Here is a 20,463-nt window from a genome sequence, read left to right on the forward strand (position 1 = left end):
CTACAGGAATTTGCATAAAGAGCGATGATCCAGTCTGGAATGCTGCAGTGCTGCAAAGGGTTTTGTGACAAGCTCGAATAGAAAATTGTCGAACTTTCTTCTAAAACTTGGAAGGAAAAACGTTCGGTTGATGGTCGGTATTACAGCATATGACCACCATTGGAATCATTGAAACGTGGAAAGTCAATCAAAGTTGAGAGCGTGGGGAGTAACTGAGATAACTCTTCTATGGAAACTACACCATCCAGTTCACGTAGGAAAGCGATTGAACTTACTATGTCATACGTATGGGCGATGATGCTTTAATGACATGATTCTTTCACTTGGTACACAAAACTGAAGGTCTTTTTATTCGTAGGACGCATTCAAAACGCACTCACAAATTAGAGGTGCAGCTTCCAGAGGATACATCCGGCAATTTCTTATTATTATTAAATCTTTTTGCAGCCTTTTTCCCCATCCCTGGGCCCAAATAGAATACAAGTAATTGGACAGCTAGATTTGTCATCATCATCAATTCCTAGAGCTCCAAATTGAGCATAGCACCTGAACAAATCTCTTCCAATCGGGTCTGTTTTGGGCCAATCCCTCAACTTCATTCCAGCTAAAGCGCATGGCACAAGTTTCTGACTCCAGTGGTCGTCTCCAGGTGTTCGCTGGTCTTCCTTGCCCTCAGCTTCTTGGGGGTTCTAGTAAATCGCGACCCTTGTTATATCGCCTCTTTGGGTTTGAGAAAACAAAATGACTGGCATTCATTCGCTTAAGGGACTAGTTAGGGCACAGAAGACCACGAAGTTGACGTGCAAACCTCATAGAGAATCTATCTAACGGAACTAGTTCCGAATTGGTCCGTAGATAGTCCTTTTCGTTGAGGGGAAGTATGCAAATATCGCCATATGCTTGTTGACTTGTGTTATTATAAAAAATCTTATCACTACTTCCAACAAGCCGGTTGAGTTGATAACAACCAAAAGGACAGTCCAAACTATAATACATATATATGTATATTTGTAAAATATAATATATTGCAAACACATCTACATAATTATAGTGCCAAGAGAGCAATTTTGTACAAAAAGATGTATGTAGGGAGGTATGCCCGGCACTCAAACAGTTGCGCACCTAAAAATACGGGCACTCGAAAAAAATTTAAATGAATGATTTTTTAATGAATGTTTTAATTCTTATTTTTTTTTTTTTTTTTTAATTTTTCTAATAAGATAATCTATATATTTTTAGCTGCGAATATGGATAGTTTTATTTCGCATATTTTGGGTTTGGAAAAAAATGTTTTCGGGTTTTACTATATAATAATATCTTCGAGTCTCATATACATTTAAATTTACCAAATGTCAAAATAAGATTTGCCGTAAATGCTACCTTGGCGAGATCTATGCGATTATTCAATATTTTATCCGAAAGTAGCGTCAGCAATTTCTTTATAAGAAAAAAAAAACATTTATACTCTACTTAGCCCCACGAATAAAAGTCCAAAGGTGTGATATCACACGATCTTGGTGGCCAATCCATTGGTTCGAGTCGAGAGATAAATTGCCACCGAAACGACGTCAAAATAAACCTATTGCTTCACGGGCTGTATGGCAAGTAGCGCCTCAAGTAGGCGCCGTCCGCCGTCTTGTTGGAACCAAATATTGTGGATATCGCGGGCTTCAATTTCCGTCAGCCGGCATCAAAGGCATCAAGGCACGATAGCGTTCGCCATTCACTGTTACATTAGCACCAGCCTCGTCTTTGAAGAAATATGGTCCGATAATCCCTCCAGCCCATCCCCAAATTTCTCCAGCCGCTCCAAAGGTTTGTTTTCAATGTATGAAATGGCTGTTCTTGAATGGCTTCGGGTTGTTCTTCAGCTCAAATAAGACAATTTTGCTTATTGACGTAGCCATCAAGGCAAAAATGGGCCTTATAGCTGAATAAAATTCGGGTCCCAAAATGCGGATCTTCGGCGAGTTTTTCAAGAGCCCAACGACTGCAATTTTGACGCTTTGAAGGATCGGCAGGCTTGCTTCTTGGACTAGCTGCATTTTATACGATTTCAAACCAAGATCTTTGCGTAAAATCGCCCAAGTAGTGCCATAAGATAGGCCAAATTGTTGAGATCGGCGCCGAATCGATTATTCCGGGTCTTCGGCGAAACTCTTATTAACAGCCGCAATATTCTCTTCACTTCTGGTTGTACGTGGTCGAGTATCATACAATAATGTAAAATTTGTCTCAATTTTGCTGGGGGTTTGCTGAATAGAGCGTCCGATAGGACGGTTATGTACACCATAAGTTGACCTGAGCGCGCGATGAACGCATTTGAACGACTTCGATTATCGCCAGACCAGTTCATTGTGGAAGTTCCTCTTTCGGTTAAATAATTTTTATGTGAAAAGGAAAAGAGACGCTGATAAATGAATGTTTTAATGAACATTTATAAAAACAATGACATTAAATTATACACCGACAATTTCCAAAATGGGGACAGTGCATAGAACTGTTTTGAAAGGCAAATTAATTTGTTTTTGGAAAAGGCGCATTGCATTCAACAATTCAAAAATAGTATCTTCCTACTCGTTTGAGAAATCCCTTTCTTTCAGTAAATTTGTGCCAATTTCCCATTAGACACATTGTCTTTGGCAAAAATGTTTTTTTAGCAGCCCTACGAGCAGTTGGATCACCATTTGAAGCCTTCAACGAACTGTTCTCGTATGAATTTTGATTTCGCTGTCTTTTATGAACTTTCTCGGCAGTTTAGAATGCACTTCGCAAACTCCTGTGTTCCAGACAGAATTATTGTCTCATGCTAGACTTTCTGATATTTCTTAAGCTGATTGCCTCCTTGCATAAATAGTTTTTCAAGAAAAATACAACAACAGATATGACTAGTACTACTTTTTAGATTTTTTTTGTCGGAACAACTAGCAAGTACAGCCCTCCGACACAATTAAGTCCATTGTACTGCACTCAGGTTCCCTTTTTTAATTTTCTTTAAATCTATCCGACCTCCGAAGAAAAAATTTTCATTCTATGAAAAAAATATTTATACTCGTACACTTTTTATTTACTTTTTCATGGATAAATATTAAGTTTTTTTCACAGAATGAAAATATTCTTAAGGGGCTAGGGGTAGTCAGGGACCTGAAAAAATGTTGATTTTCAATCATTTTTTTGTTCTAGTCAATTGCTTTATTTTACAAAAATAAAAACACATAGCTTAATATATTTCAAAAAAAAAATAATAATAATTGTAAAAGTTATGGCTGTTTGTGTTGAGCCCGTTTCTCCAGAAGTCCCTTGCGGTGATCATCTCAAGTCCTTGGAGATTCATCAAAAATCAATCGGACGGGAGAAATTAGTGTTATTAATAAATAATCTTGTGCCTCATAGAAGCTTTTTTTTTGTTTTTCAAAATTAACAATATGGCGGCCTCAGGAAATATTTTTCAGATTTTCAAGAAAAAAAAACCGACAATTAATTGTTAAAAAAATCGAAATTTTTGAAAAAAATCCTTGAATCAGGCACGAGTTTTTACATTTTTCAAAATCAGTATAAATTTTATTGCAATCTACCAAGCGGTTTTTAAGTTACAGTGATCACCAGATCAAAAAACATAGTTTTGAGAAAAACGCATTTAAAGTTTTGCTATCGATTTATGTAGTTATACGAATTATTTACTTACTTACACTGTGTCATCTATTCCTAGGCCATATAATAGTTCTTCAGCCGTCAAAGCAGCATTCAAAATATCGCCGAACGCCCTTTGTTAATTGTTGCATAACTCTCAAAGTATTTATCGGAATCACTTCACATTTTCACACAATATTTTAAAGATAATATAGTTTAAGAAAATACAAAAAGAAAAATTCAGTTTTTTGAAAATTCTGACTACCCCTAACCCCTTAAATTTCGTGCTCATATTACATTAATTTGTAACCGTTATATCTTAAATCTGGAATAATAATAATTGACGCTTACACACTTTGTTTGGTGTTAGGCCGAGCTCCTCCTCCTATTTGTGGTATGTATCTTAAAGTTTTCCACAAATACACTCCATTTCTTTATGCCTCCTACAGTTTTGTGCCACTTCCAAGCGGCAGACGGTTTTTATGAGAAGTTTTTTTACGGCAGAAATGCCCTCGTAGGTTTGCCACTGCCTACCAAGGGACGAGCGCTTTTAGAAAAATCGTATATTTACTAGTCTCGGCATCTCAATGGGCTATGAGCCTGAGTGTGTCCCACAGGACAACCGCTTCAACCTCACCTAACCTAACCTAGTCACAGTAACCCCTTGAATGCAAGCTTACAATCTGTCCAGATTTTTATGTTTGCCACTGTAAATATTAAAAACAAAAGCTCCTTTGTGGATTACTATGCGCCTTATCAATACACTTTGATATGAACAACAATGAAAATAGTGAATTGTTTTTAATTTAAAGGCTGTATATATGTTACCAAATGTGTGCGAAAATGTATGTATGTATGCATTTATGTATTGGTATGTGCTTATGTACATACAGTAGGTAGGACCCCATCTACTGCCAGATGTATCCCATATTCGTCTAGACTCTAGACACTAGACAGATACGACAAGTACATGCGCTGGTGTGCTTGGGGCGATAACAGGCGCTCGGGTTATAAAAACCTTGCGACGCATGCAAATCAAATTAGATGTTCGCGGGACGCACATCTGTTTGGAAGTGATACACTAGCACTGCTCGAAAACAAAAGCTACAAAGCAAACGGCACAGCCAATACCTCATAAACAAACAGTTTTCTGCGGTAGCAGCAGCGATATTTGCAATCCGCGTGTTAATTAAAAAAATTAAAAATAAACAAATTTCAATAAATAAATGAACACTTACAAGCTTAACATTTTTTGAGAACAGCATTAGTAGAAAATAAAAACAACTATTGTCATTAGCTTAATTGAGCGCTTTGTGATTACACCTTCGATTGATCGAGCACCACACACACACACACGCAACTACATGCAAATTAAAGTGCATTTGTGTTTTCATATTTATTAAGTAAAGAAAACAAGTCAGTAAAGTGTTGATAAACAAACGTATATCATAAAGCCAAATAAACGATAAAACAAAACCAAAAATAAAAACAAAAACAAATTTTAAATAACTAATTCTATTATACATATATTCGTGTCTACGACGAGGTAAGTTGCAAAAATAAGCACACCAAAAAGATTACAATACAAAGTGATAGCTCGCACGAGTTTAAATATATAATCAAGGGCGGTGCTAGCGTAAGCATTTGGGGTTATAAAAACACCCTTCCTGCAAAACGGTGCTGATGTCCCGTTCAGACAACAGTCACTAAACACAGTTATTGACTTATTAGTGACTATTTGAATTAAATTCCACTAGTGACTGCGGTCTCCTGGGCAAAAGTATGTTTGCGTGAATATTTTAATTCAAAAATATTTAGGGAAACGATTACTAAATATTTTTAAGTCAAAAAACTTATAAAATAAAAGGTATTTCAAAAGTCAACGCCTAGATGTCAATCGTGAATTATTCTTAGAGGGTACCTTTTCTTATAAAATTATTGAAATGAAATGGAAAATGTATTGCACAAAGCAGAATTTGTGATTTTCTTCGGTGGAAATAATCATCCGAATGAGTCTACAATTCAAAAGCTGGGGAAAACATCTCAAGAAACTGGTTCTTTCGAGGATAGAAAAAGTAGTGGCAGACCAAAAACTGGACGTTCTGTGAAACTTATTATGAAATGGATTCTTTCGGGAAACGATTACTAAATATTTTTAAGTCAAAAAATCTATAAAATCAAGGTTATTTCAGAAGTCAACGCCTATATGTCAATAGTGAATAATTCCTAGAGGGTACTTTTTTTAAATTGATATTGAATAAAATTATTGAAACTTATTATGAAATGGAAAATTGAAACACCACGCAGAATTCCTAATTTTTTTCATGGAAATAATCATCCGAATGAGTCCACATTCAAAAGTTGGAGAAAAATTACAAAAAACTGCTTCTGTCGAGTATAGAAAAAGGAGTTTCAGACCAAAAACTGGACATTCTGTGAAGAATACTATATTACTGCTGCAGCGCGAAATGTTGCTGCTGTTGCCGATATCCCATATCTCGACGTTCTCAATAATTAGGCATTCATAAATCATATTTTGAATAAAAATAGTGGAACCTGAAGAAATCTAAATTTGTACACGTTTTATTTTAAAACAACATCTAGGCGCGTCTTTTTAAAGAGCATTTATACGAAAAAAAGTGAATACATATACAAGGTGGCGCAAAATTAATCATCCAATTTTGTTTTGGAATAACTTTTTGACTAAATAAAAAACATTAAAACATTAAACATCAAATTAAAAATCTTATAGAGCCTACAGCATTTTACTGTGATCAAATATTAGGATACAATTTTTAATTTACCAGTGTTTTCTTTTCTCGTAATTATGTCGCTGTTATTCCGCTCTGCGCCAGATCTGTAAAACTTGTATATTTTTTTCTTAGCATATTCACAGGGCTACGTTTTCTTTTCTCAAACCTGTGCTCTGACCGAGCCAATGTGTGGTATTTTCTACCCTCCACAAAAAGTAAGGATGAACGTTGGCCAGCTGATTTTAGTTTATCTGTGTACGCAAATTCGTCAAAAAAGTTTTCCACAGCCTTTAATTATTACAAAAAAATGGACGTGAACTCTTCTATTTTATTATATTCAGTGTATGAAAATGTATTTTATTCTAATAAATTATAATCAGTTCGGGCAGTTTCATTTTTAGGTTGGCACTACATATTGTCAATACGAATGGGCTAGTGCGTAACAATCATTCAGTAGTGGCCAGGCTCGAAGCCCCAGCCATGAGACACCAAATGATAGAATACGTTTTTTCTAGCTCCTCGGCAGGCCAACCTTCAAGGGTATTTCTGTCATGAAAAATCTCTTAATAAAAAACATTTGCCCTTCGTAGGCGGCAAAAAACACCGAGTAACGCACCACAAACAGCATGAGGAGCTCGGCCAAACATCCAGCAAAGGTTGTAAGCGCCTGTATAAATACTTATACATGTAATACTATCATTATATTATATATAATATTATATGTATATACTATCATTGACGTTTGTACGAAATTTGATGTTCTTATTAGCATCCGTTCAAAGTTGCTCGTTTAACCATGTCTAATATTTTTGAGCAAAAAAGTTGCAATAAATTTTATCTACGAAAGTGAAGAAGGTATTTGTTAGCCAATACTGGTTCTTCGCGGGCATTTCCCTAAAAATTAAAAAAATAACGTTTCACAAACACCGCACTTGGTTGCCTTAGCTTATTCCCTAAGCTCAAGTGACCCAGTCTCATCGCATTGAATCCCTTCGTAGTTGCATACGACTTCACATTAAGGTGCTGCACCAATGCAGGATGGCTTTGCTCGCTTGGTTTCGATATTGGTCAAAAATGAATAGAACAATACTGAAATATATTAAATGAAATCTTTGCTTGAAGCTCTTGTAGTACGGTACAGTTTCAAATAGTTCAATGTTTTATTGCCTTTCATTTGTCGATTTAAATATAATTCGCGCACCCAAATCTTTCGTCGTTGACGTAATTGGCGTCATATCTTGAACGTTTTTACTATTGAAAAGCAAATTCACAATATTTTTTCATAGCTTCTAGTTAACATCATCATTGAAATATGTATTATATAGTATTGAATATTTTTAGCATCTCAGTTTCCTTTTTCCTTTGCGAACAATCTGATTGTTATAACAGCCTTCAAAGCACCCATATGCCCATATAAGTTTTCAAAGCCAAGCAAAACAAGTACCACAGGCAAAGCCAGCCTGCATTGGGCCAGCACCCTAAGAATTCCCCTCAGTCATTTCTGATCGACTCAGCGTTCACTGACCTGACTTAACGCCTATCTATACAAGATCAATCACTGTAATATGAGAAATACTTTCTCTCTCTTTTGAGGCATACTTCGACAGCTGCTATTAACCCAGTTGAGTCTTGATAGTTTCAGACCACACTCGCTAATAATCCTTAAATGATGTGGTGCGCCTCCTGGTATTTTCCTATAAATGGTGGGACCTACAGTTGCCGCGTGGCAGGTGATTTCGTGAGGGTATGAATTTTGGGGTTGTTCGTCGTTAGCAAGAACTGTTTAATGTTTTATATTTACTGTCGGCCTAGAGCGAGAGCCTGCACATAATATTATATAATAAAGGGCGATCAATTTAGAGGTATCGGATTTTAACTTGAAAATTCAAATTGATGGGGAAATCTTTATTATTTTTGTATAGAGCCATTCATGACATTCATTCATTTGTTGAAGATAATCCACTTCAAATGTTGGCCGCAACTATACCGTAATTCGGCCAACCGTAGACACCAATTTCGAATGACTCGCTGGAGTACTTCGGTCGGTATCTCGTGAATAACTTTAGTGATGTTGGCTTCCAATGCCTCAATGGAAGCTGTTTTATCGACGAAACATTTAGGCTTTACATGCCCCTACAAATAAAAGTCCTAAAGTGTGATATCAATGATCTTGAAGGCCAATCCAGTAGCCCGGATCGAGAGAGTAATTGCTCAACGAAAGGACGACGCATTAAATCCATTGCTTCACGGGCTCTATGGCAAGTAGCGCCGCCTTTTTTTCAAGTATGTTTAACCCATAGTTGCTCAATGCCTCTGACAAGCCCTAGTGAAATTTTCTAAGGAATCTTTTTGTAGAACATATTACCCCTTTAATACCCAGTTTAAGAAGGTTTTTGAACAATTTTTGAAAAAATGGATTAAATAGTCACATAACGGTAGGATTCAAAGGGTTAAAATGTTTTACAAAAAATTTATCATTGAATTTTACTAAAAGTCTAAGATGAAATTATAAATAAATCAGTATTTGTACTGGATTTACCATATTATTTAAGATGGCATTTGATCAATATTGCGAAACTTGAATACACTATAAAAAAATTGTGACCCGGTGGACTAAAACCCAGTTGGGGTTTTACGATTCTACATAAGTACTTTCATTTGCAATTGGTTAGGTTTAGGCCCTAGTAATTCCTCCAGCTCATAGGCAGCGCCAAACGGTTGTTTCGAATGGATGAAATGGCTATTCTTGATTGGCTTCGGGTTGTTCTTCAGCCCAAATATTACTTATTTACGTAGCCATCAAGCCAAAACTGGGCCTAATCGCTGAATTCCGTTCGGTTTCTGAGCGCGCGATGAACATTTTGCACAGAGCGTCGATTTTTCTAATACAAAATTGTACGTTTTGTAAACGTTGTTGGGGCGGAAGTTTTCCCATGATGAAATGTCAATGAATACTGGAAAAAATATGAATTTTGTTTGACAGCAGTCTTGTGTGATCTGTCAAAAACACCATATCCCATCTGATCTCCCTTTATATAATGTAATATAATATAAAATAGGCTGTATGAATATTCTCGACCTGTTGGCTCAATAGCTAGTACGGTGCTAACAAAATATAACTTGAACTCAACTCCATATGGTAATCTATTAGTGGATAATAAAAAACATGTATACGTATGTATGTATGCAAGTATATCTATTGTACATTTAATTGTTAAAAACAAACCATCAGCGTTATTATGTAGGTCATATTTTGCTCATCATAAATTTGAAAATTGGTTACCAACCACTACTGCAGACGTCATTCATTTGCGAGATTAAGGCGCCACATTAACAGATGTCACAACAACAATGTGTGTAATAACTCTGCTAATCTGTTGCGAAGGGTCAAAGAATAATTTATTTTTGCGACCTCATAGATGTCCAAGTATATACATATTTACATATTTCAGTTGGTTATTAATAATAACAATATATATAAAATATAAATTGATATTCAAATACACGCAAACGAAACTATAAAAGTACGTGGGAGCGCACCAGGTGTATAACTATGAAACTAGAGCTCGTTCATAGACGGCGTTGGCAACAAAGGTATAGATTTTGCAGCTGTAGCAGCTGCAGGTTTTTTTTATAATTTTCGTCCACTTGACAACATCACAAGGGGTGTAGTAGATGAGGGCGTTCATGTTATAATACATCGCGTGATTGAACTAAAAATATAGTATATAGTGCTACACTAACACCAGCAACCAAAAATATAGTTAATAATATTTAGTACATAATTTGCCGTGCAAATCTCCGCATCTCTCGAAGAGCCAATGAAATGCTGAATTTAAAACATGCCCTTTGTGCATACTCCAGGCATGCCGCGAGCAGACTCATCACAAGAGTGTTTAGAGGCCCTGCATACGAGCTGCCAAGCCCATATAAATATTTTAACTTTTAAATGAGCTCACCAAGTAGCTCAGGTAGCACTTCCCGAATCCTCGGTTCCCTCAACATCCCTAAGCTAAACACTCACAGTGAACAACGCCTCTCCCAGTTTATTGTATGTTTACAGGGCTAGCTTGAAAGTCTTCCTAGATACTTAAGGACATTATTTTGGGTCATTTATGATAAGTTTGATTATAGAATATGATGTCCAAAACTTAACTGTTTTCAAGATATTTCATTTAGCAAATTTTTTTTTCTATTGGAAAACATTTTTTTATTATTTATTTTTAATATTTTTTTAATGGTGTCCAAAAGGTTTGAAGATATTCGATTTTAACAATTTTTTTTTTTAATATTTTTCTAGAACATTTTTTTTTATTATTTTTTAAAAATACTTTTTTTAATTATTGTTTTGTTTGCTTTAAAAAATATTAAAAATAAAAGTATTATAAAACATTTTTTTCATATTTTGTTTTAATGATGTCCAAAATTTAACCATTTTCAAGATATTCGATTTACCAATTTTTTGTTTTTTTAAATATTTTTTTTTTAAATTTTTTTTTTAATATGTTTTAAAAATACCTCTTTTAATTTTTTTATTTGCTTTAAAAAATATTTAAAGATCAAATAACTATACAACTTTTTTTTTTTTTTTGCTTTAAAACATATTAAATATAAAAATGTTACAAAACCTTTTTTTTATATTTTTTTTAATGATGTCTAAAACTTAACCGTTTTCACGATATTCGATTTAACAAATTTTTTTAATATATTTTAAAAACACTTTTTTTAATTTTTTTTATTTGCTTTAAAAAATATTAAAAATAAAAGTATTTTAAAACATTTTTTTATATTTTTTTAATGATGTCCGAAATTTAACCATTTTCAAGATATTCGATTTTAACACTTTTTTTTTTAGTTTTTTTTTTTTAATATTTGTAAAACTACTGTTTTTTAATAATTTTTGTTTGCTTTAAAAAATTTTAAATATAAAAATATTTTAAAACTTTACTTTTAAATTTTTTTTTTTTCATGATTACCAAAACTTAACCGTTTTGAAGATATTCGATTTTCACAACTTTTTTTTTGGAAAACATCTTTTTTGAAAAAATTTGTTTTTTAATATTTTTTTAAAATACATTTCCTTCCCTTATTTGCTTTCAAAAATATTAAAGATAAAAATATTATAAAACATATTTTTTTTAATATTCTTTTGTAATGAAGTACAAAACTGAACCGTTTTGAAGATATTGGATTTTCACCACTTTTTCTTTTTTGGAAAATGTGCTTTTTGAAAAAATTTGTTTTTTAATAGTTTTTAAAAATATTTTTATTTAATTATTTTTGTTTGCTTTAAAAAATATTAAATATAAAAATATTAAAAAACTTTACTTTTAAATATTTTTTTTTATGATTACTAAAATTTAACCGTTTTGAAGATATTCGAGTTTCACAACTTTTTTTTTTGGTAAATATTTTTTTTGAAAAAAATGTGTTTTATAATATTTTTTAAAAATACTTTTTTTATTTTTTTTTTTATTTAATAATAATATTTTTTTAATTTATTTCTTTAACTTTTTTTAAATAATTTTTTTTGTGTGTGTCCACTTGTTTTTAAATGCTAGTTCAAGGGTCAGATTGTTTTCTGGTTTTAGTTAAAAGGTGTGCCAATTAATAAAAAATCAATAAAATTTTAACCAAGCCCTGACAGTTAAATATGGTTGCTTGAAAAAGCTTTGAATTTACGTTTCTTCGCCAAGCATTTCCAGCTTCACATCATTAAAACCAAAACTTTGTTAGAAAACTGTTCTGCAACTTATTTCAAAAACTAGTATGTCTTTTTAGCTATACAAAAAGGTATACAATTTTAGGAGTAATGTAATTGAATAGAAACAGCAGGTAGTCCAATATAACGAATTATCGATTCCAAATACTACCTTTTTAGTACCTGACATAAAAATAAAATAATAATAATAAAATACTAATAAAAATAAAAATATAATAATAACAATAGAAAAATATAAAAAATTGCAAAATTTATTTACTTATATATTATATTTACATACATATGTATACATGCATATGATAAATATTTTTATGTATGTCGCCGTAGCCGAATGGTTTGGTGCATATTCGGTAACTCGAAACTCCAAATAATAGAAAAAGTTTCTTCTAATAACTGTCGCTGCTCGGCAGACAGTAGCAAGCCTCCGAGTGTATTTCTGCCATGAAAAAGTTCCTCATAGAAAACCGTCTGCCATTCGGAGGCTGCGAAAAACTGTACGTCCCTCCATTTGTGGAAAAACATCAAGACGCACACCACATACAGGTGGAGGAGGAGGCCAAACCCCCAAAAAGGATATTTGAATTTATCATGCGAATATGGCACGATACTGTGGCGCTGCACCAAGCAAAATTCTTGCTGGAAGGGTACAATCATAAAATATTCCAACTACCTCATAAACTTCCATATGGATTAACTTAAAATGTTCACAGGCATTTTTACTGGCTATTGCAGATTACGAAGTCAGCTGCTCAGGCTCAATATATGTATGTATAGGCCAATGACTTCTGCCGATTTTGCCGATTTGTCCCCAGAGATATTATTACACTTGCTTCGCGTTTGTATCGAAAAGATCATCTCGGTTTGGTACGGCCGGAAGAGGTGCACATACGAGGTGCAGCCCAGTACAGTACCATCTTAGATTCACTGAAAAAACTGGTTCTGGATAAAGTATTGTAAAGAGTAAAGGCCACTATAGATCTTAAGAATGGGGTGATTAGCTCTATTTCCATTCATTAATTTCCATTTAAAAAAAATTGTATGTCAAGTAAAGAAAAACTTATGTATGTATATCAAAAATAGTGAGTTTCTTATTCTGTCAGTGAGCGCATAAATTCAATTTAGTTACACCGCTTCCCGCTAAAAATTCTAAAAATTCGTATATGAAAAAAATAATTCACCTACTTATCGTTAAGGCGATACATTGTTGAATGCAACTTTTGTAAACAAAATATGCGAAGCTTCACATTTATACCTTGGCAATTGTTGCTATAAATGTGTGTTCACTTGGCGATGCTATAAATGTGCGCACGTGTATATATGCTATACAACAATCATGTCTAACGGCATTTATGAATACTGCATGCTAATATACACATGCACATATACATAAGTAAATATGTCATCCCATCCATAAGTATGTGTGTGTGTGAACACTCTTAATAATAATCAAGAGCACTTCATTAGTTCATTGCACCTGACGTCTTGATTGCCACTAAGCAAAACAAGAGCAGAAAAAGAATGCAAAAAAATTAAAAATAGATTCAATTTTACACACATATTATAATACATATATATGTAGTTGCATTTATGTAGGTATGTGAATATAAACATAGGATCCAATATAATCGTTGTAATGCGAACATGTATGCATCTTTGTATGTACCCTGCAAGGAAAAATACTAGTTGTGAATTCGAATACCACCAGTTCCCTTTTCAGTTTGACCAATTCGTGTTCTATCTTTTTTCCATGACAGCAAGTATTTAATGCAAAATTTCGATTGTCCAGCTATAAAAAATAAGTAAATAAATAATTAGCGTGAACAGTTCTGTTGTGTTTTCGGCCGAGGTACTCCCCCTATTTGATGTTGTTTCACAAATGGAGGGACCTACAGCAAATCATTTTTCATGAGGATCTTTTTCATGGCAGAAATAAACTCAGAGGTTTGCCATTGCCTGCCAAGGGGCGGCAGCTATTAGAAACACACTTTTTCTATCATTTTGCTGCTTCATGCACGGAGACTCGAATTGTTCAGCCATGCATCAGCAAAATAGCAGTTAAATACCAACTCATACTAACCAAAAAAAAAAAAAATCTAGTGGAATATGTTTCGAAAATATCCGGTTTTAGAACAGCTAAAATACAAAAAAAAAACATCCATTCCATTCCAACGTTTTAAGATATTCTAACTCACGTCAAAAGTGTACACAAAGTTTTTCTTAAAATTAAATGAAACTTCTTTCAGTTTACTGTAAGTTGGTTAAACATTAAAAAATTGGATAAAATTTACATTACAAGGTGGCACAAAATTAATCACCCTATCGAAAAATATAATTTTTACAAATGGCGTCGTAGGCCAATCATATTTGACACTTATTACTCAAAAACAAATAATGATTAATTTTGCGCCACCTTCTGTAAGTTAAGTTAAGTTGGACTGGTTGACTTGCAGTCATACCTAGACCGATTCGTTCCATAGCTTCTGGAAGCTTATACAATTTCCTTAGGCCTATTTCTGGGCAGTATATTCCAGCGCCTACTCCACTAATCATTTTAGAACCGTCCGTATAAGATGTATAAAGCGTATTGCATTGCAAAAATTTATTAAGAACATAAATGAAATTAATTCCAGTTAAAGTTCGGATTCTATGTTTCCGGTTGCTGCGAGTATTTTTCTGCGATTATTATTTTTGTTTTTCTTTGTCGGGACAACTAGCAAGTACAGCACTCAGACACAATTAAGTCCATTGTACTGCACTCGGATTCCCTTTTAATTTTCTTTAAATCTACCCGATCTCCGAAGAAATCTGAATAGATCTTGTGCTACCAAGGAGCCGAGGTGGTCGCTTCTTAACACATCAGTGCAAAAGACCTCCAGCCTGATTCGAGCGAAGCCTGGGCAGGCGCACAGAAAGTAGTCCACCGTCTCATCCTCCTCTCCACATGCTGGGCAGAGTCCACTGTCTGAGATGCTCACATTTTCCATGTGCTTTGCTCATAGAAATTGGCCCGTCATCAGTCTAACCAACCGCCTACAGTCCCTTCTGCTTAATGACAGGAGGATTTGCGACAGTCGGTCGGACATGTCAGGTAACATCAGAGATCTCGTTTCCCGCGATACCCACGTGTCCCGGGACCCATGTTAGCATCAGGCTATTATGTCTACCGACATAGTTCTGCCTGTATTTACAGGACTCGACTACCCTTGAAGTGGTTGGGGAGCTGTCTAAGGTCATGAGCGCAGCTTGGCTGTCGCTACAGACACATATAGATCTGCCTCTTCATCTGTTTTCCACAACATAGTTCATCACTTCTTGAACAGCATACACCTCCGCTTGAAATCCCGCTGGACTCCACGTAGACACCGTATAAAAGTGATTAGTTGGATAATAATATTGCTTCGAGTCTTTGCAAAAAAATTTTAGTTATGGTAAACATAGTGAATATTACATTGTTATGTAAGTGTATGGAAACAATTCACACGTAAATGGTGCAAAACAGTTATTTCCTTTGACATTTTGAAGTTTAAATTTTGATAGTGTAACAAAAAAAATACGTTCCTCTAATTGTACCGACCTTTGGTGCGCGGCTACTTATAAAGTGAATAAATTGCATGGAAATATTAATTACTCGCGCCTTTATTTGATAGACTTGGAAATAGTGATTTTCAAGTATATGTATTCATCAGTATCTACTTTTGCATAACCCTCTAATCATCGCGATGCATTTGGGCGTGTCCTAAACTTTCTTATCTAAGCAAATCAATTAATTTGCAAACAAGCTGATCATTTTACTTATTTTATTTATTTATTTTTGATCATTTTACTACTGGTACTATTCCAGTCAATGACGAACTAGTACGATTTCTTCTACCAAATACCAGTATCCGAGCTGGGATATTTCTATACTAGTTTGGCTTTTCCCTGCAGGGTATGTGCTGCATGATAATGACGTGTACGTACAAACTGATAGTAGTTGAATACATTAAAAAACCAAATTGTTTAGTGAATTAGTTATAAAATTAATTAAAAAAATGTTTTTTTTTAATAGCACGAGCTACTGAGAGCACTTTGCTTATCAAAAACAGGGTGAGCCATGTAAGAAATACTAATGTTAATGTAGTCGCTGCTGATCAATTTACGGTAGCAGAACTTGAACAATTTGAATTTTTTATGAATGCACCTTAAATTATCGAACTTTCAAATTAATCGCAATCTTGTTCAGGAAATACCCAATTGGCCGGAATGACGATGAATTGAGGCAAATGGATCACTTGCACTACTCTGATGCACAGCTTCCACGTTGCCTGCTGTATGAATATTTCGTTAAGCCCTTTATTAGTGCAGTCGGCCACGGTCATCGCACAGATCTATAAGTAAAAACACTCTCAGCTAATTATCAAAAAGGGCCCACAGTTGAGATTACCTGATGCCAAAATGCTCTTTTATGTAAAATGGTTGCATAAGAAATGATTAAATTTCATAGAAAATTGAATCAAAAAGTCTAAAAAATCACGTAAAAATTCAGATATTTCTTAATAAAAATCATTATTATAGCTAAGGAATGTATTAAAACATACGATGAAGGGACGCTTGGAGTGTTTGAGAGAAAGATTCTGCGGAAGATTTTTGGACCTTTGCACGTTGGTAACGGCGAATATCGCAGACGATGGAACGATGAGCTTTACGACGACATAGACATAGCGCAGCGAATAAAGATCCAGCGACTACGTTGGCTGGGTCATGTCGTCCGAATGGATACAAACGCTCCGGCTTTGAAAGTATTCGATGCGGTACCAGCTGGTGGTAGCAGAGGAAGAGGAAGGCCTCCTCTGCATTGGAAAGATCAGGTGGAGAAGGACTTGGCTTCACTTAGTGTGTCTAATTGGTGCCGGTTAGCACGAGAAAGAAACGACTGGCGCGCTTTGTTAAACTCGGCCAAAATCGCGTAAGCGGCTATCGCGCCAATTAAGAAGGAAAAGACTGTATTAAAAATATTTGTTATTGTAAATTTTCCTATTCAAAGATATTATTTTTCAGGAATTTATTTCAGGGTTTTAGTTTGTATATATGTAAATACATATGTACATATGTACATATTGCGGGAATTTAATAGAATGGGAATTTATAAGAAATGATTTTTACATCTTTTTTGATCATCGTTTTCAAGTGAATGCTTCAATTTCGAAAAACTGGAAGCAAACTTAGAATCCAACATTATGTCACGCAAATGTACTCTTTGACTATCCCGGCTGCACACTTTTACCCCATTTTAAATTTTATATGCGTGTATTAATATTTATAGGTGTATAAGTACAAATTTAGGTGAATTTTCAAATTAGAGAGCCGAGAGTATTATTTACTCATATCAGCTATTGATTAGTACCGTTATCAATAGGGTAGCATTTCTGCTGAGTACTTATCTAAATTTTTTATAATTTTGTTTCCAATTCTTTACTTATTATTATCGGCACTCGCCTATATTTATATTTTTCACAGTTCCTTTTTTCCTAACATGGGTCCAACACGTATTTTGACCAAAGATGGTGGCTTCGGCACACAAATGACAGTGCACGTTGGCAACGCAGTCGATGGTGATCCACTATGGAGTGCCAGATTCAATGCCACAAATCCAGCGGCTGTTATCAACACACATTTGGACTTTTTGCAAAGTAAGCTAAACTGATTAAAAACAAGCTCTATGTTTATTACCCATTAATTTCAATACACTGCATATGTATGAATGTACTTATATAAATATTGGTGTTTGATACTATTAATAGAGCAAGCTCATAAAATCAAATTTGACTTGAATAAGCAAACATAAAGTTCGCGGTTATTTTCCGCTAGAAATATTCCAGCTGATTAATTTGTATTACTTTGAAATATAATATATGTGCATACATAAATATTTCTGCGAACGGTACATAACACAATACAATATGCGTATATTTTTGTAGATGGTGCTGATATCATTCTAACAAACACTTATCAGGCCAGCATTGAGGGCTACGTCGAATATATGGACTTGGATGTGGAGCAGAGCATAGAGTTGATTAAGAAAAGTGTGCGTTTGGCGCATATTGCTAGAGATAAATACTTGGCGGAATGCTGTGAAGCGAAATTGCACGTTCCTGATGGTAAATAAATACTATTTAACACAATAATTAAATAACTCGCATTATTTCACACGCCCAATTCGAAGTTGTGATTGAAACAAAACTGGATTTGAATTGAATTCGAAACGGATAGCCAGCGAACTGGAAGCGGAAACATAAAATTTCTTTATAGTAATCACCCTGTACTTATTTCTTTTCTCAGGTTTCCCTATGATTCTTGCATCAATTGGTCCATTTGGAGCACATTTGCATGACGGTTCCGAATACACTGGCGAATATATTGATCATGTACCAATCAAAGAGATTACCGACTGGCATCGAGTACGTATTGATGCATGCCTAGGGGCCGGCGTTGATGCATTGGCCATCGAAACTATACCATGCCAAGCTGAAGCTGAAGCGTTGGTTGAAATGTTGTGTGACGATTATCCAGATGTGAAATTTTGGGTTGCGTATCAGTGCAAGGATGAATGCACTCTGGCGCATGGTGAGAGTTTCGTGGAGGCAGCACGCTCGTTGTGGGAATTACTGAAAGAGCGAAACGCACAGGGCAGATGTTTGGCCATAGGTGTCAATTGCGTGCATCCAAAAGTATGATTTTCAATTAACTGTTTTGTATATTATATAGAAAATGTTTAATATGTATTACTTTATTTATCTTTCAGTTCGTTACGCCACTGTTCAAAAGCTTAAATGGCAATACACCGGACGCTGAAAAGATTCCACTAGTTGTGTATCCCAACAGCGGTGAGGTCTATGATGTGGCGAAAGGCTGGATGGGTCGTGAACATTGTGTGCCATTGGCGAGTTACGTGCCCGAATGGTCGAAATTGGGCGCAACAATTATCGGTGGCTGCTGTCGCACGTATGCGCGCGATATACGTCTAATTTCGGAAAATATCATAGCACAAAATCAATTGAAACGAATAATTTAGAGCATCCACAAGAACTGTGATCTCAGAATACTGTATAGTTTTAGGTTAAATACGTAGACAATTGTATGACAAACGAATTTTATACTTAATGAAAATAAAAGAACAATTCAAATTTTTATTTAGATTTATTAGATTTATTTTTATTCGCTTTAAGACGCTTGCAAACGGTTGATTTATCAACGCCTAATGATTCAGCAAGCTCTTCTTGGGTTTGGCACGAGTCCTCGTTTACCAATTCCCCCAATTCCGCGTCCTCGAACTTTTTGGGCTGGCCAAGACGCTCCTTGTCTTCGGTGTGAAAATCACCACTTTTGAATCGTCGAAACCAGTACTCACATGTTGAAATCGACGGAGTATGGTCTGGGTAGGCCTCCTGCAGCAATTCACGGGCTTTGGCTGTATTTTTTTTCAAATTGAAGCAGAAAAGCAAAGCTTCCCGCAAATTGCGTTTCGACGGCACGAAAGTTGACATACTCGGAGCATGAAAACACTGCGTTGTTTATACTTCAGCGAAATGACAGATACTGATAAACAAAGCCTAGGGATGAGGCTTTATCATGAATATATATTCAGTATTGCCAACGCGATAAAGTGATAAATAGCGCCATCTGTGTGTCACCTTTAAAACTAATTCAATCTCCTAATATTTAGTTAAAAATATTATTATAATAAAATATTTCTAATAAAATTTATTAAAATACTAATATTATTAAATTAAATTAAATTAAGTAATATATAAATTAAATACTTTTTTTCTTAAATATTAAAAAAATATTTAATTAAAAACTAAATAATAACTATAATATTTGAATCTGAGTAGTGTTTGTATTCTTTAAGACGGATTCCTATTTCTCCCGTTTTTGTTTTTAAATATCGGTTTTGTCATGTATGGTCGTCTATGGAATTTTTCATTTGCCAAATGCTTTATATATTTAAAGTAGATTCCAGCCGAAATATTTTACACGAGTCGGGCATTTCCCTATCGTCACTAAAAAATAATTCAGATCTTCAAGGCAAAGTAATATAAAAACTAGAGCTCCCGATTTTGTTGGCACATTTTCGAATAGCCAGGGCGTATGAGCAAGGCTCCCACGACAGTCGATTCTACGTAACCCGAACGACCCGGATTTATATCCAGCCAAGGACTGCCACTTCAGCAGCATTCCCAGTATACATATGTGTGGGGATTGTTTATGCTGCTCCAACAACAACAACAGCAATGCTCCCCCCACATTTCTTCAATGCTCATTAGTCCATTGCGCTACGTAAAATAAATTAAAATCATAATAAGAAAATCTCAAAATGCA

At 34.7% G+C, this 20,463-nt stretch overlaps 1 protein-coding gene across 1 annotated transcript; it reads left to right on the top strand.

Annotated features, from left to right (window-relative positions):
* The first annotated feature begins 4,662 nt into the window (after positions 1–4,662).
* Positions 4,663–19,280, top strand: LOC128863322 (homocysteine S-methyltransferase-like). The gene is made up of 5 exons (XM_054102442.1): positions 4,663–5,176; positions 17,602–17,774; positions 18,063–18,242; positions 18,424–18,812; positions 18,887–19,280. The coding sequence occupies exons 2-5, from the start codon at positions 17,618–17,620 to the stop codon at positions 19,154–19,156; spliced, it is 996 nt and encodes a 331-aa protein (XP_053958417.1). The 5' UTR covers positions 4,663–5,176; positions 17,602–17,617; the 3' UTR covers positions 19,157–19,280.
* Positions 19,281–20,463: the final 1,183 nt, after the last annotated feature.

Source organism: Anastrepha ludens, chromosome 5 (genome assembly GCF_028408465.1).
Source record: "Anastrepha ludens isolate Willacy chromosome 5, idAnaLude1.1, whole genome shotgun sequence".
Classification (NCBI taxonomy): domain Eukaryota; kingdom Metazoa; phylum Arthropoda; class Insecta; order Diptera; family Tephritidae; genus Anastrepha; species Anastrepha ludens.